This window comes from Pundamilia nyererei, unplaced genomic scaffold, assembly GCF_000239375.1.
Source record: "Pundamilia nyererei isolate P.nyererei 1_Seehausen unplaced genomic scaffold, PunNye1.0 scaffold00009, whole genome shotgun sequence".
NCBI lineage: Eukaryota > Metazoa > Chordata > Actinopteri > Cichliformes > Cichlidae > Pundamilia > Pundamilia nyererei.
Window position 1 is genome coordinate 3,955,996 of NW_005187410.1, and position 27,237 is coordinate 3,983,232.

Consider the following 27,237-nt stretch of genomic DNA (forward strand, 5'->3'; position numbering starts at 1 on the left):
CCAGCCACTACAGACTTATCAGACTTATAAAACATCCTGAGCACCATCTAGCAGATGTTCAAGGAGATGGTTTTGACCTTTCTTGTAGAGGGCTTCTGTGTTTTTAATAAAATCCAGTTTACTGTCAGTGTGAGCACCAAGGTAAACCTCGCTGGTATTCTCATCCTCCTCATGTCCACAACCATGTCTCATGATAATTAATAGACTGTTTCATCTTTAAAAATGAAAATCAAAAATGTTGTTATTTAAAAAAATGTGATCAGCCAGCAGACCATCTTATTTCATCCTTTGACATCCTGAGAAAATTAAACAGCGCTCTAAACATTTTAAAAAGGCACAATTATTTTATTGACTCTTGAGGAAAAGAACTGTAATAAGTATATACTGCCATTAAACTCCAGCACAGCAGCTTTTCCTACCACATGCAAAGAGTTGATATTCAGGCACTGAGGTAACTATCTAAAGGATGAGGCTAAAAGATTTCCTGACACACAGCATCACAGTTGGTTCATAAACAGTAATCATGAATTGTAATACGCTGTGAATCAGTTTTTTAATCCCTGTAAATTTTGTGATGCAGGTGTGCGCTGCAGGAATTTAAAATTCCGGGTTGCTACGAAGGAAAAAACAGAAAAGAAAATGGTTTAACTCATATGACAGTGCACTTGACTTGATTTGAATCTATGAATAATAATGTGTATTTTGAATAAAAGCTTGCAAAACATTAAAGTAGGTTGTTTTAAAAAACAAAAAATCAGTATTGTCCGTGTATTTTCTCTAAATCAGTGTGGCAGATTATCTCAGAAATGATATGATAATCATATTAATACGGTAATAAGCATGGTAAATGTGTGTTTTGGACTGGTAGAAGCAATCAAACCAGAGGTCTCCGTATTTCATGTTTGCGAATAGATGTTATAGCTTCTTCTTCTTTTTCTATTTTTTGCCTGATATTGATTGGCAGCTCCCGTTTCACATGCAAAAGCCATTTATAACACCGTTATGCTTGGCTGCCTCAGATAATGAAACAGATAAGAATTTTAATGAGGAAAAAAAGGTAATCTCCAGCCGCCCCTTTCTTTTCCGCAGGTGTCTAAAGACGACCGCAGCGACATAGAGTCCAGCTCCGATGAGGATGACAGCCCACCGCCAAATCAGAAGCACCACACCAGCGCCACCAATGGGACAAACAAAAATCACGGCACCAACGGCTACCTGATAGGAGCCCCGTTTCCCGACGAGCACTGATATCACAAGAGTGGAGCCACGCTACAGACACCATCAATTCTTCTGTGTGTGAGAGCGTACGAGAGGGTGTGAGAGAGAGTGTGTGTGGTGGGTACATGAACAACATCGCCTGTCTGGAAGTTCTGGATAGATTTAGCTAAATGCAGTTTTGTTATTGATTCTTCACTAATTTCCTTCGACAGTTTACTCTCCTCATCTATATATTTACATCAAACTGCACTCAGTGAAATATCAAAGCACTCCTATTGATACAACCCACTCTCTGTTTAACCAGTGAATGAAAGCCTTTCACTCTATGGTGTAAGCATGCTACTCTAACATACAGTGGTCTGGCATACTGGGGGTGTGTTTTCTCCTATGTTTGTGTCATTCTATGTTATTTATTTATAATTTTTTTTATAAATAAGTTTGGACATTTATTCTACATCTACGACATTCTTTGATGTCAGTGTTAAAGATGACATACTCCTGAACGAGTAACAGTAACGAGTATTAGCAAAATGCTAAAGACCTGGGTTTACTTTTAATGCTACACCTCCAAAGATATGCCACAACTCACAAATGGATAGTTATGTGACATTCACTTACACTTTAAAATTCATTCTCCACTCAAACTGTATATGAGATGTCAATAACAGTATTATGTGTGTGCATCAGACATGGCTAGATGCTGTATTCCCTGTTGAAGCATTTTGTTAATTATTCTGGTACATTTCTGGTAAGCGTTACATTAAAGGCCATTTGTCCTCTTTTGAGGCAGACAAGAATTGTTTGAATAGTTCAATAAAAAAAACAAAAAAACATGAAGATTGCAAATATGTGCGAGTGTGTTGAATAAGCTTAATCGTGGAGGTAGCATGGCTCATAACTGCAGTGTACACAGTTTGACTGTGACAATTCAAAATGCCTGCTGTGAAAAGAGGCTACTGTGAGACACATTAGCCTCAGTAACACATAGACAGCATTCAACCTCCTCCCATTGCTTCTCTGTGCGCGGTTGCTTAATACCTCAAATTTATACTACTGTAGATCTGCTGGAGCGTTAGGGTGAGGTTAGGAACTCAAATGCTGGACACAGAGGTTGACAAGGTCAACACAACAACAAAAATATTGATTGGGATTCTCAGAAGGAGATAATACACATTGAAATGTTACTTTTGAATAAATATTTTAAGGATATAAGTTATTAAGTAGTTAGAGCTGAATGATGCGCAGATTTGATACAAAAGGTAAGAAAAAAATTGAAATGTAAAAAAAAAACCAGAAGCACAAGAAACAAACATATGGAGCACAAATATATTATCTTACGAGGTAAAGAAAAGCCTCTGTGGACACATACAGACCCACCAATAAATGGGGCAGACAATCACAAAATAGGTAAGTATTTAAGTAAAGTTTATTTACAGAGTGCTTTTCACAGACACAAAGTGGTTTCCAACACAAAAAGTAAAAACTAGGAAATGGGGAAAAGAAAAGCAGTAAGCAAAACCAAAAGAAAACAAGAGAAGCATTCATAGTAAAGCAGATAGTAACTGAAAGACAAATAAGTAATACCTGGCCTTGAAGAATACCAAGAAGCAGGATGACAGAGGTGGAGGAAACCAGAAAGGAATAAAAAGAGAAGCACAGCCAAACGAACCCATTTAACACAAAATATAGAGTGAAAAAATCCAGGACAATATCTAATACCCCAGAATCCTAATCATTAAAAATAATGCAGTCTAAATAGGTTTTACATTAAACAACTAATACTCCATTAGCAATTTCAAAGTCAAATTAAACTTTGTCATCTCTGCCATATACAGTACAGTATATAGAGAGACCAGACGACGAGGCTCCAGTTCCATTCAATGCAAAAGACAATAAATATAATAAGAGAAATAAATATACAGTTCAAGACTAAGGCAATAGGATCAATAACAATTTACAATTTGAATGATTTTAAGTGACCAGTGTAGCAGCTTGTAATCATGAGCAGGATAGACAACTGATGGGTCTGACTTGGCTCAGTTCAGTTTTGTGGGATGCCAGCTGGTTTTATGTTTGGATCACTTATGCAGGCCAAACTTACCAGATTTAATTTGCTGTTCAACCTTCAAAGGAAGGTATGTTTCATACCAAGTAGCCAAATAAAGTAGAAACTGCTAATTACTAACATTTTAAACTGTTATTACCAAATAGACATGAAATAAAACCACACAAGTCCTTATAGAATAATTATTACCAAAACATCACAACCTAACAACCTAAAAGTATTAACTTTACTTACTTTCTTTAACTTTCTCTAAAGGGTTATTAGGAAACTCAGCTGGTTTAATTAGCTTGAACATTATATAAAGTAGTTATATTTGGTCGTATCCTTTTATTTATTTATGTTTGCTAAAAGCGTGGACAGACCTTTTTGTGGTGTTTATATATTCCCCCGTCCTGAATCGGTTGCACATAAACCTGCTGCCTTCCAGCTTGAGTTTAAGCTTGCAGCTTCTTCCGGGGTTTTTTTTCACCCCTCTCATTGGAATTTTCCTTTGGCGCAATGCATAAAGCTCAGGTGGTTTGCGCATGAGTAACTTTGGGAGGAGGGTGGTCAAAGTTCCAGGTACAAAGTCAACAAACAGCCACAGTCTTAAGATGAAGGAACCTACCACCACCTGCTCTGTGAGTATATATTTTTGACTGATCGCACAACTTCCACATTCAAATCAAATGTGTCAGGTACTCACGGTGTATTATTTATCACTTTTCAGTATCACCAGCTCTATCAAAATGCGAAACAATATTCAAAAAATGGGGAATACTTCTGCAAAGAGCTCATGTCCGTTTTCCAGCAAAGGTACGCTGACTGTGGTTAGAAAACACCTGAGTCGCTTTAGGAGTTACTGTTTGACCCAGTTTTATTTCTTCTTCTTCCTTGCTGCAATCTTTTTCCTGTTCCAGGGCAGAGTTGGAGCTTACTTACTCCAAAGGCCTACAAAAACTCGCGGGCAAACTCATCAGGGCCTCCAAAGGAATGTCAAACAAGTAAGGGTGACACTGTCTTTTGTCAGTTTTGTGTTTAACATGACCTCTTCCTGGGACTGATTGCCATGCGCCATACAGGAATAATAGTGTGATGAGCAATAACATGCAGCCACCAAGTTAGATGTGATCAAAACACAGGCAGGTGTCAGGCTAATTAGCCCACAGCTCTAACCTTTTCATGCTGGCTCCCCACTCAGTTCCACCCACAGTGCCTGGTGTCATGTGTCAGATGAGATGTACTCAAGAGCAGACGCCCACAGGTAGTTTTCAACCTGAGTTCAGCTCGAGTCTGCGCCAGTCAAATGATTAAACAAATGTTATCTTGAGCTGGAGTTTAAATGCAGATTTATGTCTTCATTTCAGATCAGTAGGAAATGCATTTCAGCAGGAAGCAATTCTGGAAATACGACAAGTCTTAGACGAGCATAATAAGAGGAAGAGGCCTGTATGTAATTCAGTCTTTCCTTTTATCAAAATCTCTCTGCTACAGTTTCCAGTGATAGCACAATATGCCACTCTTTTCTAGCTTGACAGTGCCATTGAAAGAACCGGAAAGCTTGTTACTGCTAACTGGAGTGAGCAACTGAAGGTAAGGGCGTGTTGTAAACATATACAGGGACAGAAATTGGCTTTGGTGGAGCTGCTGAATCATAAATCCATAAAATGACTGTATCGGCAAAAATATGTTGACATGTACAGTCAGAGAATTGCTATAATGTGGATACCTGCAAGAATGCATTAGAATGTATGCAGAACTCACAGGTCTGATATAAGCTTTAATAATATATGTGTTTGAACAGTTGCATGCCATTAAAAGGAGGGTCATGCTGAGGAATTATGATACTTTACGATTTGGTTTGATGGCACATTATAAAGTCTGGAATTGTGACCAACCATAACCATTCCTCCCTTTCAAAATGGGTAGATTCATCATTAGTCACTGTGATGTTTGGCCTTATGAACCATAATGATCATGCATAAAATGACTCTGTTGTGACCGTTTCCAGGAACTGTTTGGCTGCAATGCAAATCTGATATAAAGCTTTTTTTTTTTAACACGTGACGCATTCGTTGAAAATGTTTTGAAAAATAACAAAATAAAATAATAAAATAAAATAATAAAGTGTTTTTGTAGCTATGAGTGTAAAATTTCATATCTACAAAAATAAACTCACAAGAAGCCAAGATAAATGATTTATCTTTCAAATTCAGTCTATCCCTTTTGACACACAACATCACAAAGTAGTTGTAATGTTATTTAAAGTTCATACTAATATATTCATTTGATTTCTTCTTTCTAAACTAGATCAAAAAGAAATTAATTGGACTAACAAGAGAACACGAGGATCTGTTCAACTTTGTTGAAAACAACAAACACATCTCCACTGAGAAAGAAAAACAGAAGGTACAGAATGTGTCATACTGTTTTCATCACTGCAGTCTTTTTCACCACGGGGGGGATACTTACTGGAAAAAGCTGTCAGCATGGTTGCTAAAGTTTTCTCTCTGTTCTTGACTCCAGATGCTTAACAGGCTGACTAAGTCAGCAGAGATGCAGGCGCGGGTGGATGAGGAGTACTTTAATATCAACATGGAGGGTCATCAGATGAGACTCAAGTGGGAAAACACATTGAAAAACTGCTACCAGGTGGAGAAAATAGTTTCCTACTTGTCATTTTGTGGGCATTTAGCTGTTCCTCTTATTAAGAGTGGCTCTTTATGAGATAACGGGGCTCAGTGACGTAGTCAAGAGTTTTTCATTAGTGTGAAAGATTTCACTTCTGATTGGTTCCAGGAAACTCTGAAAGCACAGCTTATCTCCCAGGACAGTATGTTCTGTATTTTGAGCACAAAAACCAGACGTGAATCCAGTTGAGAACCTCTGGGAAATTATGTATTGATGCCTAAATGCTGGGGATCTTCCAGGACACCATCCACAGTCTCATCAGAATGGGGTCATAAGCATTACTGAGCCACATTGTGACTCCGGTTGGATCAGCCTGTAATATCAGGTTTTAACTTTGCCAGTTGGTGTAATCTTCAAGGATGGTTGATGATTATGAGTTCTACTAACCGTGGTTATGTCATTTTGTTCTCAGTGAATTATGCAACATACATTTCAGTAGCAAATTTTTAGCTTACATTTCTTTCATCAAAATCCACTCTGTGCAGCAGTAGACATTGAATGTATTTTCAGAGATTCCCACATTTATTTAGTGTACACGTTGTTTAATAAGGACACAGTACCAGAACTTGAGGCTGCTGGCTTAAGCCTGTGATCTTTCTTTTACTCTGCACATGGTCTTTCCACACATTATGACCTGAATCACTTGGTGCATTTATTGAATTTATGGGTTAGATGGCAATCATCTAACTCAAGTGCATATATTTGCTGTTATGTGCTCCATGGTTTAAATGGCCAGGAGATTATCTAAACAAGGACTTTCTCACTTTCTGCTCTTTCAGATCATACAGGAGCTGGAGAAGCAACGGATTGAACTTCTAGGCAACATCCTAAAAAGATATAACCTCCAAATGTACAGCTTTGGACAGACCCTCAAACATGTGAGACATCCTGACCACCATCGTCCAGTACACGTTGAATCACTGGTACATTAAGGATATTATATCACTTATGCATACTTGTGCTACCTCTAGGGCCAAACACAGATAGAACAGGCGGTCCAAAGGGTGGACACTGATAAAGACATACAAGCCCTGGTGGAAGAGAACAGAAACACCACTGAAGATCACAAAGTCGAGTTTTTGATGGCTGATTATTTCGTAAGTCTTTGGTGTCTGAGAATCTGCTGTTGCATTTCAAACCAAAGTATTTTTTCCTGCAGGCGGTCATCTCTGCAGGGGGCATCGTTTTATGTTAGTGTGTGCGTGCTGCAGATAAAAAAGTTACTGGTAGGGCCTGACAGAAATCCTGTACCGTGATCTACTCTATATTTACTGTTACATAAATATAGCTATACATATATACAACATATACGTTTTTTAAAGATGTGGCTTCTATGGGAATATGATGGTAACCTCAATGAGATTTTTCTGATTTAATAAAATGTAGTTACTGTATAGGGACATGTACGATTGGGGTGCAACATGCAGCATGTCTGAAAAGTTTTCGGGACGAATTCAAAGTTAACATGCTACTTTTAGTCCCTGTAGATTTAACCATCGATGGTAGATTTAAAAAAATGTTTCTGATTTAATAAGTGACCAGGTATCTATGCTCAGGAGGAAGACAGCAAATCATTCATGGACAAAGACAGAAGAAGAGAGGCAATCAAGCTTAAACTTCAGCGCCTCGACGAGAATATTACGAAAACAAAGAAAGACTGTGAAGGCAAGCTGTGTTACTCAACTTTTAAAATAAGAAGTAAAATCATTTGCTGTTTTTCTGTCATTCTAATTCTTACAATGTGTCGCAGGAATTGAAAAACTTATGAAAACATACTCTGAAAATCCATCTTTTTCCAACCAAAAGAACCTTGAGGAAACCGAGCAGCAGCTTGATGAGGTAAATAGTGGACAGTAATGCCAGAGTGGATGTGGATTTATACTGCTGTGTGCTGTTTGATGTTTTCTTCAAACAGACCATGAATCCAGGGTTCCCAATTGCTCACTAATGTCAACTCATGTATAGAATACTCTAAAACTGGATCTCCTGGAGGCTACTCATTACAAACTCTCTACATCGCTGTCTAAATTAGAAGGGAAACCAAAGTCCCATCACCGGTTCAGCAACAGTATTCTGAAATGGAAGGACAAGGTAAGATTTCCATTATGCAGCCGCCTTTTGTTGGCACAGAGGATTTGTAGCTAAAATGTGACTGGACTGAATCCTCAGCTTAATAGGAACAGACTTGATAGAGGGTTAACTTTAATCTCTTACTCTGCATACCCCATACATATCTATCAGTAACATATTTAAAGCAGATTAACTGGAACTATAGTGGAATATTGGTTTTACTGGACAGATGGTGCAAGTAAGAAACAGGATCTTTTTGATTTTCCCAGAAATAAAAGCACAGTGTGCACAAGATTATTCCCAGTATCTGCTACCTTGCATCTTCAGTACTCCATTCACACACATGTATTGTTTTGCTTCTACAGGCTTTCATTCCTCTCCTTCAATACTTCCACCTGCTAGCTTGTTGATTACAGTTATTTTACACTTAATATTTAGCATCAACTGGTGAATCAGGTTGCTGGGGCAGGTGATTTGCTGGGGCAACAGGCCTGTCGTAGCTGGTAGTTTGGTATCGCATCAATAAATATACTTACGTTTGGTTCACATGTAGAGGCAAAATGTTTTTACTTGAGATAAAATATTTGCCTGTTTTTTTTCTGAATGAACAAGATTATTTTTATTCTATATTATTAGGGATCCTGTCCTTTCCTATATCTCGTGAGTCACTGCATAAACAGCATGAATGCATTTCTGATGAATCATCTTACATTCAAAATCGGCTCATAACATTACCACATGCAGTACATAAAGACACAAACTGTCTCGATGCAAAGCAAATTACAGCTAAATTACACTAAATTGGTAGGTAGGACAGTTTGCTTGCAGGAAAATGAGCAAATGAGAACTTCTCTTGTTATTTCAAGTTATCTTATTAAATTGGAAAAACACCAGAAATAAAAAGACTGGAATATCAAAAAGGCGAATTTTTTATTTTATATTACATTGTTGTACAGTTCTGTGTTTACGCTTCTGTAAAGACAAATGCTATAGTTGAAACCCTTTCTTCTGTTCAAGGACTGTGAACATAGTCTAGTTCAGCTGGCTCGTCCAGTCAGACTCAGGAGGACACCCTTCAGATCCCGGCAGTCACTGAGAGCTTCCATCATTTACAAAGGACCACCTCTGTTTGTGGCACAGCAGTCTGTGGATCCTTCAAAAAATGCCACTGACCAGGTCAGTTCTACAAGCCCAACACAGGAAAGTCAAACTGCAGAGAGTGGCAGCACTGTTAATGGAGTCTTGGAGCCTCACACGGAAGAGGACAAAGGACAAGGTAATTCATTTACAGAGCACAGATACAACTGTTTGTTTAAAATTACAACATCTGGAAATTCAGGAAATTAAAGCACTAAAAACAGTTATTTTTAGCAGATAAAACAACCCCAGAGTTGTGCAGTATAGGAAAATGCAAGGCCATTTACAACTTCACCCCTGAGCACGACGATGAACTGGCTCTGAACGAAGGTAAGTGACACTAAACCTGAGTTTACTAAAAATGTTTGCGTTTCTTAAAAGCAAAGATTTAAAGTTTAACTGAAAAAATCATGTTTCACAGGAGATTTACTAGACATTTATTCCAAGGAAGAAACCGGCTGGTGGTTTGGCATGTTGAACGGGCAGATGGGCCATTTCCCATCAACCTATGTTGAAGAGCTACCTCAGTTAAGCAGCATTAAATCATCTGATGCCTGACCGACCCTGAATCAAATTCTAACCACAGCGATGCCAAACATTCATTAGAAACTTAGTCTGAAAGGAACAATATCTGTGTATGCACCGATTTTAATTTGGTTAATTATTCAACATTTGTCACATTCAGTTCTTGTATATTTATGAAGTGAGATGTACATTCAGCATCTTAACACTGCCTCCTGGCTATTTTGTAATGCTCCTAGGATTAAAGTTGAACATGACACTAATATCAAATAACAAGTTTTTTCATAATTTATATTACACTCGATACAAGGTCGACTAACACGAGGCTTTAATAAAGAAGTGCTTTATTACATCATTGATGTCTGTAGCACGTGTAAAAAAAAAAGAGATTTGTAACAAACAAATAAAATAAAACTGTTTACATCAATGTTTAAGTAGTCAGTTCCTTATTATTCAGGATTAAAAGGTAAGCAGTTGTCCAAATGTCAATTCACTCGCTGGGCCCACGTCCTCATTTTAGGTTTGACAGCGTTATCGTAGATAAAGGTGAACGGCTTGGACATTCATTGAGCTGCGGTTTGAGCAAGGCCTCGAAGGGGACTGGCGTGGTCCCGCTCCTTAAATTCATATACTTATCTCCAACAAGAACTCGTCTGAAATGATGCCAAAAAAAGAAACTTAATCTTTTTAATAAGAAGAATTCACACGTGTTAGCTACTGAGTACAAAAGAGTATTTGAAATTCAAATCTAAGAGTCCTGAAGTTGACTTTTTATTTAAAGATTTGTAATCCTCCACTGATTACTCCATTGAATCCACTGTGCTTTCTTTAGTCCAAATTGCAGGGAGAATGTCACTGCGTGCTTTTCATCCTTCCCTGCGTTCAATTTTAGCGACGCGTCTGAGAGATAAACTCCTTCCTCACATTTGCCAGGAATGCTGGTAAATTATTGGTCTCCTGAAGTCGCTTTTCCAAGGCTGGCAAACACTTGAGCACGGGGTCACTGGAGACAACTGTAAAACAGGAAAAAAAACAATGACTGATTACAGTGGATGCAATAAAAGAGTGAGCCACAAAATATCAGGTTAAGTGTTCCAATGTTTCTCTCTGGTCTTATTTGAACCAATTTTACAAACACATTAAATATCAGTGTGTTTTTTTGGTCTTCCTATAGCTTTTTAAATAATAATAAAAAGCTCATATCTATATTTGTGAATCTGTTTGAAATTAATACACAGAAATACTATTACATTACACAGGGTTGTGGGAAAAAAAAGTAGAGGTATTTAACTTACTCTGGTATGATCCGCTTTCATTAATCCCCATCGTGATGACATAGGCGCTGTCTGGATCAGAGGGGTTGATGTTTCGAAAAACAAACTGCAACTTTTCACCTTTAAAAGTTCAAAACAAAGTTCTTGAGTCGTATCAGAAGCGGCGTGTGTCACAAGGTGAAATCGCAACAACCAGCTGACCATCATTAAGTTGCACAACACTTTTTCAGTAACAGTACACATGTCCAGAGTTTCTTCACGATCTGATTATATTCACTCTGAGCTGTGCATGTCTTTATCGTTAATGATGATACATACAAGCATAAATATCAATCAGTTCACCATGGTAACAGGAATATGCAGAGCAGAGCCTTCATTTTAATCCACCGAAGGTAAAAATATTACTTTACGATTATAGTCTTTCTATTCAATGCATTCAACTCAACCATCAATTAACAATTAAGCAGTTTGTAGGTCAGAATTACTCTAGTTTGGATATGTGCATGCAGACAGCTTCAGAAACATGATGAATGTGGTTCCACTGTTTTAACTAGTACTCATGTACTGAGTATTTATTCCATTCCGACAAAAAAAAATCAAAATAATTATAATATTGATTATCACTTCTGAATAGCTAGAGCTTTTATCCTTATGGTAGTTTAATTTTAGAAAGTATCATAACCATATCAGTCATGATCAGCCTAAAAGGAACAGCAAGACCAAAACCTCTTGCACAAAAATCTGTTACAGATAACATAAACAAGAGTCGACAAACATATGTGTATCAAAAATGCATGGTTTTTGCATACCTTTAACCAGCTGTGTTTTGCCGAGGATTGTTCGTACCTCCAACCCCAAATGATCCTGAAAGACGAGTCTGGCTTTTTGGAGATTCTTCAGTCTGTCTTTGTTTGCTTTGTATTGAGATTCAATCACTGAAATGTAGGCAGAACAAATAAGTGTACTATACAATACAGTCACAGTTTAATATTTAATTTATACGTTACAGCATCAGTGTCACAATCACACAATCTTACGTTCTTTTCTCTTGGTTTGTTCTTCTTTAAGCTTCTCAATCTTCTGGATAATGTCCTCTTTCTGCATATCCTTCTCCTGAATCTCAGATATCACTTCAGATATTGCCTGTCGTTTCTCTTTTAAAGCCACTTTTTTCAGTTCGAGGTCTACGAGGCAAACATTGTGTCAGTACACAAGTTGTGTCAGTACAACTAAGTCCAGAGATAAAGTGAAGATGCGGAAGCAGCATTACAAACCACCATTTTCACATGTACACTTGAACTCAGCAGTATGACCTACATTTAAGGTACATGCTAATACTGTGTGCCTAATTTACTGAAACTCACCTTTTTTGAATGTCTGTATTGTTTCAAACAATATGTCATCATCCTTACACTTCTTTAAAGACGTATCTGCAACAGAAAACATTTATTATCAGCCATATCAGACAACTCTAATCAAGTAAGAAAATATGTGTAATGTTGTAATCCACTGTGCTGGACGATACTCAGACTGTCTTAAAACACTCCAAAAACACAACTTTGGACCTAGTTGTTATTAAACCTGTAAGACTAAATGTTACTCATAATTAATATTCTTTCTTTGACATGTTTGCCTTTATTGGATAGTGAAGCAGTGAAGATAGGAAAGTGAGGAAAAAAAGGGGACAATACGGTGTCTTAAAAACTAAAAAGTCCATGTGCAATTTCTTTTCTATTGAAATAAAGGATATTAGTAATGAAAACAAGCTGAACAGATGTTTGTATATGTAGTTCAACATTAAAAATAAATTTTAAAAAACTTACCAATTGCTGACTTCACAAACTGCCTGTGGGATTGGGCCAACTCTGCCGTTGTGTCTATTATGTCTGTGTATGTTTTAAGCTCCTTGTTGTGGATCTCCTCCATTGCACTTGTAAACCTATCGCTCATGTTTGGGTCAGTGATGGACATCACGGTGCTTTGTTATGAATCTGTGGTAAAACACAAGCACAATTTTCACTGCAGAGCCAGACAACTGTAGTGGTCGGTCAACACTGGCGCAGAACAGAATACAGAAAAAGCTGCTCAGAGTAATTTATTTGTCCAGGATATGAGTGTCGCCCACAATCAAAGACATTATCACGTAATGATGAAGATGAAATAGTAATAAAAATCTATAAAGAACATTAGAAAAAGAACATCATAAATAAACAGCAACAAGTAACAAAGTTGTGAATAAGACATGAAATTAATTGCAGTTAATTGGTTTTGATTTAGCGCACAAAGCAGTCAAATAAACTTTTAATTGAATTTTTTATTTTATTGTGAGTTGACTATTTTAATGCTGAACGCGCTCTCAATGCTGCTGTTTATTTCTAACATGAAGTCTGTACATTAGAGCTCTGAAACTTGAAATGGATGGAAACGAACATTAAGGGTCTGTTTCATCTGTGTGCTCAGCTCTGACACTTTCCTGTAGCCTAAAACGAAGATGAGACCTTGCTTTGTGAGCAGATTAAAATGAAATTGATCTAATCGATTGAACAGGTATTTTTGGCATTCTCTGTATTCTTTGCTCTGTTTACAAAGCTGTGTAAACAGCTTCCAGCGAGGTAAAACAGCCTTAGCAGCAGATTAAAGATAAAGTATAAAAACATTTCTTGCATCATGTATGCATGTAAATCACAGAATCTGATGTACAGCTACTGCTTAACAACTTGCACACATTCCCCCAGCAGAGAATCTACACGGCTTTTAAGACATGCTGTAAATAAAAGAATCTGAGAAAATGTGGCACTTTCGGCCAAAACATTGCTTCGTAATAAACCCCTCAGGCGGCTGTGTGTAATCTAGCAGTGTATTCTTGGTAAATTGTTAATTTTATAGTTGTTAGTGCTCTAGTAAACTTTTTTTTCCCTTTGGCTTAACCAATGTACAATGACCCAGACGTTATGGAGATAAAAGCAAGATTAAAAAGTATAACAGTACAGAATAGGCTGTGCTGTACTGTGTTGTATTTACATTAATCTTTTAAAAGACTTATAGTTATGCACTGTGGCTGTTATTTCCAGCAAACAATGACACCAAAACATTTCAAAGCATATCAAAGAGTACAGCTGAAACCATCGTCAGTTAAAACAGTTTTAAATGTTTACTGGCATAATTAGTTATTTAATTAGTTCACAATTGACCTGTCGCTAGTAACAGCTGGCTTTATTATTTAAATACAACATTATTTGTGCATATCGGACAACCGGTGACGTAACAGCTACACCAAAACCTACTAACAACATAAGCATGCCAATGCTAACGTTAGCCGGGGGAACATTAGCGGTTAGTTCGTCATCGATTAGCTTGCAAATGAAACCAAAGGATATTTTACAAATGTGGCTTAAACTAGTCAGTCCATTAACGTTTCCGTGTAACACTCACATGTTTTGAAGAGAACTCTAGATTTACGTCTTGCTGTTGCGCAGGTCGTTATTTTCAAAAATCCGCGGTCTAAACGTAGGGGGCGGGCACTCAACGACAACCGGAAATTACGTTAATCATTCATATTATTTCCTCTGCTTTCAAATTAGCTAAACACTGTTATGTTTTTAAACCGAGAAAACATGGTTTAAAAATATTAAATAGCCCACTCCTCTTGCTAAATTTATATTTAAAATGATATATATAATGTTTTCAGGATGTTTTTTGCTGAAACGATATCCCACCTTGTGGTCAGTATGTGGAAGTTCAGATGGATCCGATATTCCGTCCAAACTATATAAAACAACATTATACTTTTTTCAGTATTTGTGCTCTGATTAGAATGGGAAGATAGCTGAATGCTAACAGATGTACTCAGTGAACTCTACTGTGCCAGATGCCAGATGGGCTGTGTTTTTCTCTTGCAGCATTATAGGAAGTTCATTTTGTTGCTACGTTCACTGAGAATGAGAATATTAATGAGGCTGAAAGGATCCAGCAGGTTACGTGTAACTGTCTTTCTTCGTGTGTACAATGGCTAATATTTAACAATTGTAAAAGCAATGTTCTGTGAAAAATCTAATGTCTACATGCTCAGGGTGTAAACAGTTTTGTAACATGTCTTAAAATGCTGAGCCCTAATGGCAACATTATTTTATGTTGGGTTCAAAGCAAAGATGTTGCAGTTGTTGCCATGGCTTCATTTAATGATTTATGATACCAGGTTGATATAAAGTTCCTGAGGTAGGAAAGGACTCACGGTGCTTTAGCTGGCATTGAAGAAGAAGCTGTTGCAGTTGTGTACATAGATAGGGAACCACATGGATTTTGTCTACAGCTTTGGTGTGCAGGTTATACAGTACCTGCAGAACAACTACTGGCAATACCATGACTTCATTGATTTTGTGTCAGTAGTGGGTGACCCTCGTAATATTTTCTCTGTTTATTTCCCTCTCTGGTTCCATCTCAGTCACAATGTTGGCACCAAGATGATTTGGGTGGCTGTCATTGGAGACTGGTTCAACCTTATTTTTAAATGGTAAACCTACTCTTAGGTTAGCATTTGTATCTTTATTTTATGTATTTCTGAACTTTATTCTTATATTTTCTTTTGCAGGATTTTATTTGGGCACCGACCATACTGGTGGGTGCAAGAAACACCCTTCTACCACAATGATTCAAAACCACATTTGGAGCAGTTTCATATAACTTGTGAAACAGGGCCAGGTTAGTATGCATGTACGAGTCAGTACTTAAAACTATTAAAGTGTAGAAAACTTTATTTAATGTTTTTCTGAACAGGCAGTCCATCTGGTCACGCCATGGGCTCATCATGCGTGTGGTATGTGATGATCACTTCTGCTTTAAATTTTGCTCGGCCTTCCCGCGCCTCATCTGTACACAGCTTTCAAAGGTGAGAGGTTATATACATCTTTACAGTTAAATTAGTTGTCTTGTCTTTTTTTAATATGTATTATTCCTACAGGTTTTGTCTTCTGAGGTCCTTTTTGTGGATGACTTTCTGGGTCATTCAGATAAGTGTTTGCATCTCCAGGATTTTTATTGCAACACACTTTCCACATCAAGTTATCCTCGGTGTTTTCACTGGTGTGTTCCACTCTGCTGTCAAAAAAATATCTGATATATCTGTTGTTTTGTGTTCAGACTAAAGACCTTTTTTCTTTCTTTAATGTGTAGGCATGCTGATTGCTGAGGCCTTTGATCACATCCCCTCAGTCTACAATGCAAGCTTGAAAGTTTACCTCCAAACCAACATTTTTCTTTTCTCTTTCGCTGTTTGCTTTTATCTGCTCTTTAAACTGTTGGATATCGATCCCATGTGGTCAGTCAGCAAAGCCAAGAAGTGGTGCGCTAACCCAGACTGGATCCATCTCGACACAACGCCTTTTGCCGGTCTGGTTAGAAACCTGGGAGCCTTGTTTGGGCTGGGCCTGGCAGTGAACTCTGAGATGTTCGTTCAGAGCTGCAAAGGGAAGAACGGCTGCAAAAGTATGTTTAAACTCATGTGCGTGACTGCAACGCTCACATTTCTGCAACTGTACAACTTTATTAAAATGCCCACTCACAATGAGGCTCTGTTTTATATACTGTCGTTCTGTAAAAGTGCTTCAATACCTCTCGGTGTGGTTGCTGTTATTCCTTACTGTGTTAATTTGCTCATCAGAGAGCATGAAGAGAGGAAGCTAGCTTAGACTGGGGAGCAGCTTTCAAGTTTTACAATATTACCCCCAACACTTATTGATCAAGGATATCAGCAAGGTTGAATGGTAGTGTTGGCAAACAAGTGTAAATATGTAAGTGTATTATGGAGGTAATCACACGAGACTGAAACAGTGTATGTTTAAAAAAGTTGCATTTGTGGGTTTGAATAGCATGTTTTGAAATTTTCATTTGCTTGATCTGTTGCTTACCTGAGTCCATTCTATGGTGTTTGTTTTATATGTAAATCACAATAACTGTAAAGACTGTTCAATTTCTTATTAAAGAGTTTCTTTGGGACATTATACAACCCTGGAATCATTCAGGAGATGCTTTTGCCTGAAGTGTTTTCCCATTTTTTCCTTACGAATATCCATCCTTTTTAGGGTTTACGTCCGTGTTTAAGAGGTTACACACAAATTAGAGCACAAATGGTTTTTGAAAACTTCATTTTGACAGTTTACATCACAACAGCCTGAAACAAAATCAGACCTCCAGATTTTATTGTGACCTGTTAGCCCATCAGTTCTGTGTAAAAGTCAGATAGATAACAAGTAAGATCCCTTACCACTGCAGCTCAGATGAAAGAACATGAAATTTTAGATTGTCAGAAATGACAGTTTATCGATATTTATATCATGTCAGAAATGTCAGTTATAAAAGTATCATTTTTAGTTTTTAAGCACTTTAAATGTATGGACATACAGCTTGCTCTGCATGCATTGAATAATCTCTTGTAGCTCTCTTCAGGAAAACTTAGATATTAATCAGCCAAAATAAGTGAAGCAGAACAGAAGCTGTGATGTAACTAGATTAGGCAGATTAGGTAAACTCCCCAGCAGAACGTATTTCCACGTTTTTCTCCACCATCCCGGGTTGCTTAGCATCCAGCGGCACCTGAGGCTGGCTCTGAATTATGTAACTGTCCTAAGTGCGTAGGCTCCTCATTAAGCCCAGCTCGAAGAAACATCTGTGTGCCTGGGTGCTTTATTATCAACTGGTACTGAGGGTGCAGCAACAGAGAACCACTCAGCAGCCTGAACTCTGTCCACTCCAGCTCCAGCATAGTTAATATAAATATTTATGAAAACTAATTTGCCTAAGAAAAGAATTTTCTTTCAATACAGCTACAATTTAAAGGAGAACTTGCTTTAGGTATAAAGACCTCTGTTATTGGTTATGTTTAAATATAAAATGAAAAAAAAAATAGATTTCAGCACCCATGAGCAAAATATTTCCTCCTTACAGATAAAGTACTCTTTCTGACCTCAAAAGGTCCAAAGGTCCCAATTAAATGGTGGTTAGCGCTGCTGTGCCACAACAAGACCGTCCTGGGTTCAAATACGTTTCCCAGATGGGGCCTTCTTTCTGGGTTAGGTTAATTGGCAATGAATTGGCTGTAGGTGATAATGGTTCTTTATCTCTCTGTATTAGCCCTGTAGTAGACCTATAACACATTCACTGTGTGCCCTGCCTTTTGCTCTCTGGGAGCTAGGATGGACTCCATGCTACCGTCACATGAACTAGCTGAGTAGAAGAAAATAGATGCTTAAATATCCATAATAACTTCTATATGTGAAGTTTAAAACAATACAGTAAGATGTATTGTTTTAAACTGAAGAGAAATGTTGATATTTTGGTAAGAAAAAGCCGTACCAAAACATTAGAAATAGATTACTTTAATGATTGTATTATTATACAATTTTAAAAAATATATATATATATTAAACAAAAAAAACAATAACTGTGGTTCAGTGATACAAACGTGGCTTAATACATGCAAAAGTCTTTATCCTCATCTTCTTCATTTATAAACACTCATTACAGGCAAATAAATATACAAAAAAGAGCTTTATGAAAACAAAGTAAAGTTGTGCATTTAAATGAGCAGGATATGAGGGACGATTTTCCAAATGGTTCAAGTTTGCAATTAAACGGCTCTGTAAATACAACAAGCTCAAATAATTCTAGCTGATCGGAGCACCTGTTGTGACCAGTTTGTAATAGGCGCCCCTCTTGGCCATGAGTTTATCATGTGTGCCTTGCTCGATGACAGCTCCATGAGACATCACAGCTATGATGTCTGCAGTCTGGATGGTTGACAGCCGGTGAGCGATGACGATGCAGGTTCGTCCTTTTCTTGCCTCATCCAGAGCAGTCTGCACGGTCTGCAGGACAAAAAATCTCTGTCATCAGCGAGTTCCTTTTGTGTGTCATGGATATATGATATGGATGTTTTGTCAAACTTTCATTTAAAAGACTAGATTAGAGGACTTAAAAGATACCTTTTCACTTTCAGTATCCAGGGCAGACGTGGCCTCATCTAACAGCAGGATCTTGGGGTTCCTGACAATAGCACGTGCAATAGCGATGCGTTGTTTCTGTCCTCTTGACAGCTGCGACCCCTGGGCACCAACCTGAGTCTCATATTTCTACCAGTTTGAAAGAGAGAGGCGTAAAAAGCAGCAAGTTATACTCTAAGTTCACCACAAGTCATCTTTAAAATGTGTGTTTGTTTGATTTTTTTTAGGATAGTAAACCTATACTAAGTGCATTTAGCATCTGGAAAACGCTTGTCTGCACATTCTGCCAGTTACCTTCTAAAAGGAACTACAGGCAATCAACGTCACATTCAATTTAGCTTTAATTCTGAATTTATGCTTAGTTCGCTTACTCAGCTTTCTTTTTAATCAAAAAATGACTGACCGGACATTTCAAGTCATTTCAGTCCTACTCACATCAGGAAGCGTCATCACAAAGTCGTGAAGATAAGCTTTCTTAGAAGCTTCAATAATCTCCTCCATGCTGACACTGCGGGTGTTATCTCCATATTGTATGTTCTCAGCTATACTGCAGTCAAACAAAACTGGCTCCTGGGACACTATCCCAATCTGAGATCTTAGGAAAGGCACATTGACTGAATGAGATGGGATGCCATCAATCACCTGAAAAGAAAAGGTGACACAGTTACAACAGAGCGAATGGTTTTGCTCACACTGAATACATTTTGTGTATCTGAAATTAACATTTAAATCAGTCAACACACACCACTTGTCCTTCATCAGGGTCATAGAACCTCTCCAGCAGTTGAACGCTTGTGCTTTTCCCGCAGCCGCTGCTCCCAACAAACGCCAAAGTCTGCCCGGGCTTCACAGACACACGGAGGCCCTTCAACACCTGGGTGTCCGGTCGTGTCGGATAAGTAAATTTGCAATTAAGGAAATTTATTTCTCCTCTGAAGTTTTTCTAAAGATGGATGACAAGATTCACAAAAGTAACACGGGCTACATCTTAAAACTCATGAACCATTTCAATGTACAGTTATTGACATTCACCAACCCATATCTCTCCATCTGACTGGCTTATGCTGATTTTAGGAACTCTGTCCAACAATTTGAAAAACTGGGCAGCAGCAGTTTTGGCTTTGGCATAATCTGGAGTGAACGAAGAAGCTCTGCCCAGTGCTGTCCCACTGATCACGACTGCTGAAATCACCCTGGGGAAACACATGACCACAGTGTTGATGTTTGGAAATCACATCACAAAGTTGAACATGTCAAAAAGCAAGATTTTTACCAACCTAAAAACAAACATATATTGCAGACCCTCAGCCCTGACCAGGAAGCCTCCGTATCTAAATGAAGCAGCATAAGCCAAAAAGATGACACACTGAGCAAAGCCAAAACAGAGCCCATAGATGTTGGCTTTCTTCTTGGCAGACTTATAAGGCAATTCAAGTTTCTGCTCATACGAATCCACAAATGAGCTCTCTTTGGCCAAACCTGCAATGGTTCTGATGTTGCCAAGAGCCTCACTGGATACCTGTGGGAGAGAAATCACTTAACCGCAAGAAATTCAAAGCTGCCTGTGTACTGGTGTGATATTAAAATGGAAGATGAGCTTACCTGACCTGCTTCTTCCATTGCCTTCTTATCTTCATTTGCAAAACCTGTCAGCATCTTGGCTTGGAATACCCCAGACAGCCCAATGAGCGGCAGGAAGCACAAAATTACCAATGTTAATTTCCAGCTGAAGTAGAAGGCAATGATGAAAGAGACTCCTATGCTGGTCACTGAGTTAACAATCATGCCAATCTGGGATCCCGTTGCCTACAGAAATTATTCAAGCATGTTAAAAAATATTTAAAAAACAAGATTTTAATTGTAAAACCAAACTGTGAAAACAATCCTGTAGTTTCCTACTTACCCCCTGAACCATGGATGCATCTGTGGCCAGTCTGGTGGTCAGAGCTCCAGGACTGTTTATAGGGTTATCAAACCAGCCAATCTCTTGTTTCAACATGGCCTGGAAGCCCACTTTTCTCAGGCGGCGCGTCAGAAGCTCTCCAGATTTAGCAAAAGAATATCCCTGTAATATTAAATGTGAACTGTAAAAAAGCCATAAAATACAGTATTGACCCTCTAACCACACATTGATTCTTACCATTACTCTGTACTCAGTTCATTTTAAAATTGATTTATACAGCGCCTAATCAGAACAACAGTCGCCTCAAGGCATTTTATATTGTAAGATAACCCCTAACCCTATTTTATCCAATCTGCTAACCTTCTTCAGAAAAATTATGGCCCTTTTTCCCTTCCCATGGCCCTTTAACATAAACCAGTGACACACTCCGGGGCCTGATCAACCCTGGCAGGGCCTCTTTGGATGAGGGTGTCTAGTGATAATGGCCGAAACACCCGATGAATCCAAGGTCCACTACTGACAATGTGTCCCAAATTTTAATATGATAATTTAGATCAGATCTCTAATCCCTAAACCTAACCAAGGAAAAATGGCAGATTATCTTGGGTAAAAGAACGAAAGTTGAGGCACACAACAATGTGTGCCGCTGGTAAAGTTTCTGTGCTGCTTTTCCTCATAACAGCCATCCCCCAAGATCTTCTCCATTTAAAGCAATGCATTGTCAGGGATTGTAACATCTAGTCCTTTTAATGAACCCGATTTATGATGACAATGTCAGACCTTTGGATCTTGTACTGTGGTTTGAATGGTGTTTGTGTGTTTTCTGTTGGAGTGGAAAGCAAATGTCCCCTCACTGGTACATTAAAGATTTACTCTGCTCCACTCTAATTTAATAACGCTACCAATATTTATTTATTTTTTGGTATTTATGTTGCCTTTGCTTCTGTGCAGTAAAGAAACCACAGTATAATTAAAACCCACGTTGCCAAGCCCCACCTGTTTTAGCTATCTTGACTCTGTTATGACTGCTTTCATGGCACGCGCAGGCAATTCAGTCATCAGATAGCCACACACATGTAGAACATGTGCAGAAAGGCAGGCGTTGTTCACATGTCGCCTGTATAATTCTTCATTTTTGTCATACCTATCACATTATTGCAGTTCATCTTCTTCTAGAGACATAAACAATTTCTCCACAACTGCTATTCTAGATTATGTTTTGTTTTTAATATGTCTAAAATTGCAACAGCATACCTGTAAAAACTGTGAAATGAAACTAGCCACGGCCACGATGCAGAACAGAACACATATCCCATTGATCTGTTTCCTCTGTTCATTCAAGTCCTGAATTGCAAAAGTCTGTAAAAACAAATACCAGTGAAATATTTTAGCCCATGCTCAAACCAGCTGTACATGTAAAAGATGACATGCGTTCTTCATGAGAACAGCTCTTACCCCAAGAATCTGGCTGAACAAGATGGCATATATGGGGTTGACAGAGCCATTGACCGCAGCTCCCAGTGAGCCAAGCAGCATGTAGGGCCATTCCTGCTGATTATACTTAAGGATACGTGCAACTGGAGCAGGCTCTACATGTTCTTCCACATCATTTTGTTGCTGTTAAAAGATATGTGTAAGGACCATTGTTTTTCATAGAACAGTTATTAATTGTCTTGGCATATTACATAGCACGAGAGGAATCTCTGTACATTTTCTGATTTGATATTCGTGTCCGTAGCAATCTTGAGGCTGCCTGATAGTGCATCAGGGACAAAGTCATTTGACAACTGGCTCCAAGATCGCAGCCGCAGAGAGCTCCTGCAGGTGTAATATAGAGAATATCAAAGTATTTTCTTACAGATGATCTTTTCTCATGATCTCCTTCAAGTGGACTTACTGTACCTTTTATTGGATCTACGGCTTCCACGGCTAAACCCCCCTGCTTTTAGATCAAAGTCTTCTTCAGGAGCTTCACTGATCACATCTGGAAGTAAAACAATCAAGCATTAAAGTTTCCTTTGAGATTTGACAAACACAAGAAATAACTATAACATACTTTAAAGGATTTCCCCTTTGAAATGCATTTAATGTTTGGCCTTGACTGAAGCCATTAATTCAGCATAAGCATAGGTCCAGTTCTTTTGTGGCATTTAAGCTACATATGGCGAAGACAGCACCACAGCGCCAAAGCTGTAAGTGTCATGAACAACCTAAGGCCCAAACCTTTTGCTATGTTGCTATGTGACTGAGAGCTTTGAAATGTGCTCTTTCAACCAGGCAGGAAGGTCTTATTTGCATGCGATAATGTAGAACAGCACAATAGGAGGTGTACATGATGTAAAGGGTGCAGAACTTTTAATTATGCGTCATCACAATGTAAAGCAACTACACTCTCTAACTGTATCAGACAAACAACAGGCAGCCAACTTGTTATCCTGAATTTCCAACCGTGCATGACAATCTCTGTCTAGTCCAGGTAAACATGTCTTCAACAGGGAAAAACATACAAAATGAATTTGAGAAATCACCAAAGGTTGGAACATATTCTCTATCAGATTAAATTTAGTTCTAAATTTAAATGTTTAAATTTAGTTTAAATGTTCTACATCATATTCTGGACATATTTGGGCATTTGATTTTGTTTAACATTTGAAGATTATACCATAAATTTTGATCCACGCATTTTCATTTTCTTGCACCAAAAGTCCAAATCTAGTAACTGACAGACCACATGAATCCTACCACTAGTTGTGTTGGTTTGGCCTTGGCTTTGCAGGGTGACCAGAGTGAAGTAGACGCCTTGCTTCCCCAGTAACTCGCTGTGTGTTCCTCTCTCCACAGCCTGCCCGTGCTCAAATCCTATAATAACATCTGCATTTCTAATCGTGGAAAGACGATGAGCTATAGAAATCGTCGTCCTGCCTGTGCGCACCTGCAGATATGGTTGTTATTAGGGTGTCAGTCCACTAAACAAGATGCTAATGAAGTCAAAATGTATGAAATATAAAAAATGGCTCACGTTATCCAGTGCTTCCTGGACTACAGCTTCACTTTCATTGTCCAGGGCAGATGTGGCCATATCCAGCAAGAGGATCTTGGGGTTTCGGATGAGCGCACGAGCTATAGCAATACGCTGCTTCTGCCCTCCGCTCATCTGGCCTCCACCTTCACCCACCATAGTTTCAAATTTCTGGAGTATAAGAGTAAAATTACAGCACATGACTGTAAAACTGCTGTAACTTCTGCAATTGTGCTGTATATCATTTTTAAATGTACCTGTGGTAGCTCCATAATAAAATTGTAGGCATTAGCCTCTTTTGCCGCCTGGATAATGTCGTCCACGGTTACTCCAGGTCGACCAAATCGGATGTTCTCTGCAATGGTGGTAGCAAACAGCACTGGCTCCTGCTCAACAATCCCAATTAGAGATCGTAGCCACTGGATGTTCAAAGTACGGATGTCATGACCATCCAAAGTCACCTAAGAAGGATATTTTATTACAAGACGTTACAACAAAGCCCCCAAACATCTCATTGCCTGTGTCTGAAAAGTTTCTCAGATAGTTACCGTTCCTTCCTTTGGGTCATAAAACCTTTGAATGAGCTGGACTGTGGTGCTCTTTCCAGATCCACTTGGTCCAACAAATACGGTGGTTTCTCCTGCTCTGATCTGCATGCTCAGATTATCTAAAATCTGAAAAAGGTTGTTGACTTTCAGTGCGTGTAAAACTGAAACATGACAGAACAAATATCAAGCAAAGAATGTTACCTTGACGTCGGGCCGGGATGGGTAGTAGAAAGTGATATTGTGGAACTCAATATCACCTTTTACTTTGTCTAATTTGTGACCTTCTTCTGATAAACAATCAATTTCCGGTTCCTGTGAAAGTAGCAACAAATAAACTTTATTCATTATTTTAACATTGACTAATTTGGGTCTTCTGGTTATGTAAGTTAGCTGGTTTTACCCGGTCAATTGTCTCAAAGATACTCTTTGCAGCAGCGCGACCAGAAGCGAAGGCCTCCAGGCACGGTGAGGCCTGGCCAAGGTTCATTGCTGCCATGAGTACACCAAAGAAAACCTAAAACAAACACAGCAGCATTAAAAGTCAGCAGTTTTCCATCTGTGTAATCTACAGAGTATTACCATTTAGAATTTAACATTTCATACCTGAATAAGAGTACCAGCCGTCATCTCCTTAGTGTCGATGACCAGTTTAGATCCGTACCAAAAGGCCAGACCATAGCAGAGGAAAATGATGCACCACAGGTATCCCTGAAACACTCCTATGATTGTTCCTTTTTTAACTCCCCAATTTTGAGCTTCCACAAGGTTTCTGTCATACCTGTGCAAAATTTGTATTTTAGCATCATTACAAATAAAAGTATTAGCATTTATATTGTACTACAAAATACCTTTCAGCTTCTTTTTCCTCCCCTCCAAAAGCTGCTACCGTTCTGATGGATGACAGGACCTCATCAGCCACGGCCCCTGCCTTTGCATAGGCCTTAAGCTCTCGTCCTGTCAGTCTGGCCACAGCCTGCAGGAACCAGGAAGAAAAATGCATAAAATAAACACATATCAAAGCTTAAACATAACAGAAAAAAAGGTATCTATCCACCAACTGCCAACTGACTATCAAACGCTTACCATAGCCATCAGTCCAGCACCTATACCTATCAGAGGGCTCACTGCTATGACCACCAGAGTCAGCTTCCACCCACCAATGAACCCAACCATGAAGCCAAAAACAAATGTAGAGATCCTCTCAATAAATATAGACACCTGATCAGCAATGGCACTGTTAATCTTGTTGATATCGCTATAAAAAGAAAAAAGCAACAGAATGTATAAAAACATGTTGAGCAAAACAGTGATAACAGGCTGATCAGCAGGCAGAGAGAGACACAACGTACTCAGATATCCTCGTGTTTAGTTCACCCACAGAGTTGCAGTCGAACCATCCGATCTCCATTCGCATTACTTTTCTGAAATAGGTCTTTCGAATTCTCTGTGTTTGCTTTGCAGCCGCAGTCACCCAGAATGCAATCTAAAATGTGATTTTTAAAAAAAGACATCACATTATACAGACACAAGCCATGCATTTTCAGAAAGGATTTAAACAAACTCCATATTTTTATTCTTTAATTCAGGATTACTCCTTATTCTGGTTCTTGGTGCAGCTCATCAGTTCGTCCACAACCTGAAACAAACCTTTCCCTTTCAGGAAACTTTTCTTCTGATTGGCTGCCCTTTATATTGAGAAGGTGTGAGCAGCACATGGAGGGGGGATGCTGTTCTTACACAGCCATGAGCCTGAGATGACCGTGTTAAAAATATCCTCTCTCATTAACAGCACAAAGGCCAACAGCTGATAATAAATGGTCTTAAATTGAGTGCTAAGTGGATGTTTGAAATTATTCACCAGAAGCGACAAAAAAGAATCAAAAATTAAAGCTGAGTATGTAACATGCATACTTACCTGAAAATAACTAACAATCAGAACACCGAATCCAATCCCAACATAGTAATACGCAAACAAGGTCATCTGTGCTTCAATATCCACCCTACCAAGAGAACAAAAATGAGTAGCAGTAACAACAATAACTCTTTACTGTAGCAACAATCTCATCTGGAATAAACAAATGACTTACCCGCAGTAGAGTGTGGTGTTTTCATCCGTTTCATACACGGTGTCGTTAACCCAGTAAATAGTATTGTTGTTGCAAGTCTTGTTGGGATCTTTCAGCTCTTGGACCTCGCGCTCATAATCCACAAATGTGTTTGTCATCATGCCATAAACGAGGAGCATGAGCGGTGAGGCTGCGCCGTGTACAAGGGCACACACACTCCCCACCACCATCATCACGATGTCTTTCCAAGTGGCAAATCGGAACTGAAAATGGGAAATTGTGGATTTGTGCTTGTGGGAATAAAGAATGTTTCGTGCTTATCTACCTTTTTTTTTTTTTGATGATTCAAGAGCAAAGGTAAGGAAAAGAACAAGCTTTTATAGAGTCATGGAAAAATTATTTACCAGCTGAAAGTATCCAACACTCAGAGCATTTTCTTTTTTCTTCTCTTCCCTGTAAAACATGTAAATAACCTATGACTGTAAATGACAGAAAAACTGCAAACACATAGCATGTTAATGTCTCCCAACCCAAACTTACCCATTTTGACTGTCATCTGAAAAGAAGGGAAATTATAATTAGAGTAATTGCTTAGCTTTTTTAAGCAAAACTATTAGTAAGATATATGTAATGATATTTAGTCCTTTTTTCCCACTAAAAGTAACTCACTCACCTTCTTTATCTGCAAGTGGGGGTGATGTAAGACTGACCTTCTTCTTCATTTTTGTCGCTCTGACTCAGGCAGTTGTAT

The 27,237-nt window shown here is 38.5% G+C and overlaps 5 protein-coding genes across 6 annotated transcripts in view; 3 read left to right on the forward strand and 2 right to left on the reverse strand.

Moving 5' to 3' along the window:
• Positions 1–2,012, forward strand: part of cers6 (ceramide synthase 6) — a 21,154-nt gene extending 19,142 nt beyond the window's left edge. Inside the window, exon 11 of the mRNA XM_005723433.2 lies at positions 1,090–2,012. Within this exon, the coding sequence (XP_005723490.1) occupies positions 1,090–1,248 (159 nt within the window). The 3' untranslated portion in view covers positions 1,249–2,012. The remainder of the gene's footprint in view (positions 1–1,089) is intronic.
• A 1,864-nt stretch (positions 2,013–3,876) lies between these two features.
• On the forward strand, positions 3,877–10,291 carry nostrin (nitric oxide synthase trafficking). Its single transcript, XM_005723439.1, has 16 exons — positions 3,877–3,903; positions 3,993–4,078; positions 4,183–4,266; positions 4,464–4,526; positions 4,630–4,711; positions 4,793–4,855; positions 5,573–5,671; positions 5,789–5,914; positions 6,733–6,831; positions 6,925–7,050; positions 7,510–7,618; positions 7,704–7,792; positions 7,919–8,044; positions 9,041–9,299; positions 9,413–9,490; positions 9,582–10,291. The coding sequence occupies exons 1-16, from the start codon at positions 3,877–3,879 to the stop codon at positions 9,716–9,718; spliced, it is 1,653 nt and encodes a 550-aa protein (XP_005723496.1). The 3' UTR covers positions 9,719–10,291.
• Positions 10,292–10,431: 140 nt separating this feature from the next.
• spc25 (SPC25 component of NDC80 kinetochore complex) lies at positions 10,432–14,490 on the reverse strand. The gene is made up of 7 exons (XM_005723438.1): positions 14,389–14,490; positions 12,780–12,947; positions 12,321–12,386; positions 11,994–12,140; positions 11,766–11,891; positions 10,978–11,076; positions 10,432–10,695 (listed from the first exon to the last, which is right to left on the reverse strand). Exons 2-7 carry the CDS (start codon positions 12,925–12,927, stop codon positions 10,571–10,573), a joined length of 711 nt encoding a protein of 236 aa, XP_005723495.1. The 5' UTR covers positions 12,928–12,947; positions 14,389–14,490; the 3' UTR covers positions 10,432–10,570.
• A 155-nt stretch (positions 14,491–14,645) lies between these two features.
• On the forward strand, positions 14,646–16,942 carry LOC102199128 (glucose-6-phosphatase 2). Of its 2 annotated transcripts, XM_005723437.2 has the most exons (6): positions 14,646–14,936; positions 15,398–15,466; positions 15,545–15,654; positions 15,730–15,841; positions 15,914–16,035; positions 16,126–16,942. In XM_005723437.2, exons 2-6 carry the CDS (start codon positions 15,417–15,419, stop codon positions 16,638–16,640), a joined length of 909 nt encoding a protein of 302 aa, XP_005723494.1. In that variant the 5' UTR covers positions 14,646–14,936; positions 15,398–15,416; the 3' UTR covers positions 16,641–16,942. The 2 variants fall into 2 exon arrangements, with proteins under 2 accessions (XP_005723494.1, XP_005723492.1); XM_005723435.1 differs by lacking the exon at positions 14,646–14,936 and having other exon boundaries at positions 15,249–15,466.
• A 1,622-nt stretch (positions 16,943–18,564) lies between these two features.
• Positions 18,565–27,208, reverse strand: abcb11a (ATP-binding cassette, sub-family B (MDR/TAP), member 11a). Its single transcript, XM_005723646.1, has 27 exons — positions 27,160–27,208; positions 27,027–27,042; positions 26,891–26,939; positions 26,508–26,749; positions 26,336–26,462; positions 25,770–25,903; positions 25,504–25,675; positions 25,269–25,393; positions 25,024–25,198; positions 24,821–24,934; positions 24,622–24,732; positions 24,421–24,546; positions 24,130–24,333; positions 23,873–24,043; positions 23,596–23,785; positions 22,756–22,837; positions 22,563–22,671; positions 22,309–22,470; positions 22,108–22,212; positions 20,854–21,015; positions 20,553–20,756; positions 20,228–20,469; positions 19,987–20,143; positions 19,696–19,893; positions 19,386–19,592; positions 18,933–19,079; positions 18,565–18,815 (listed from the first exon to the last, which is right to left on the reverse strand). The coding sequence occupies exons 1-27, from the start codon at positions 27,206–27,208 to the stop codon at positions 18,615–18,617; spliced, it is 3,981 nt and encodes a 1,326-aa protein (XP_005723703.1). The 3' UTR covers positions 18,565–18,614.
• Positions 27,209–27,237: the final 29 nt, after the last annotated feature.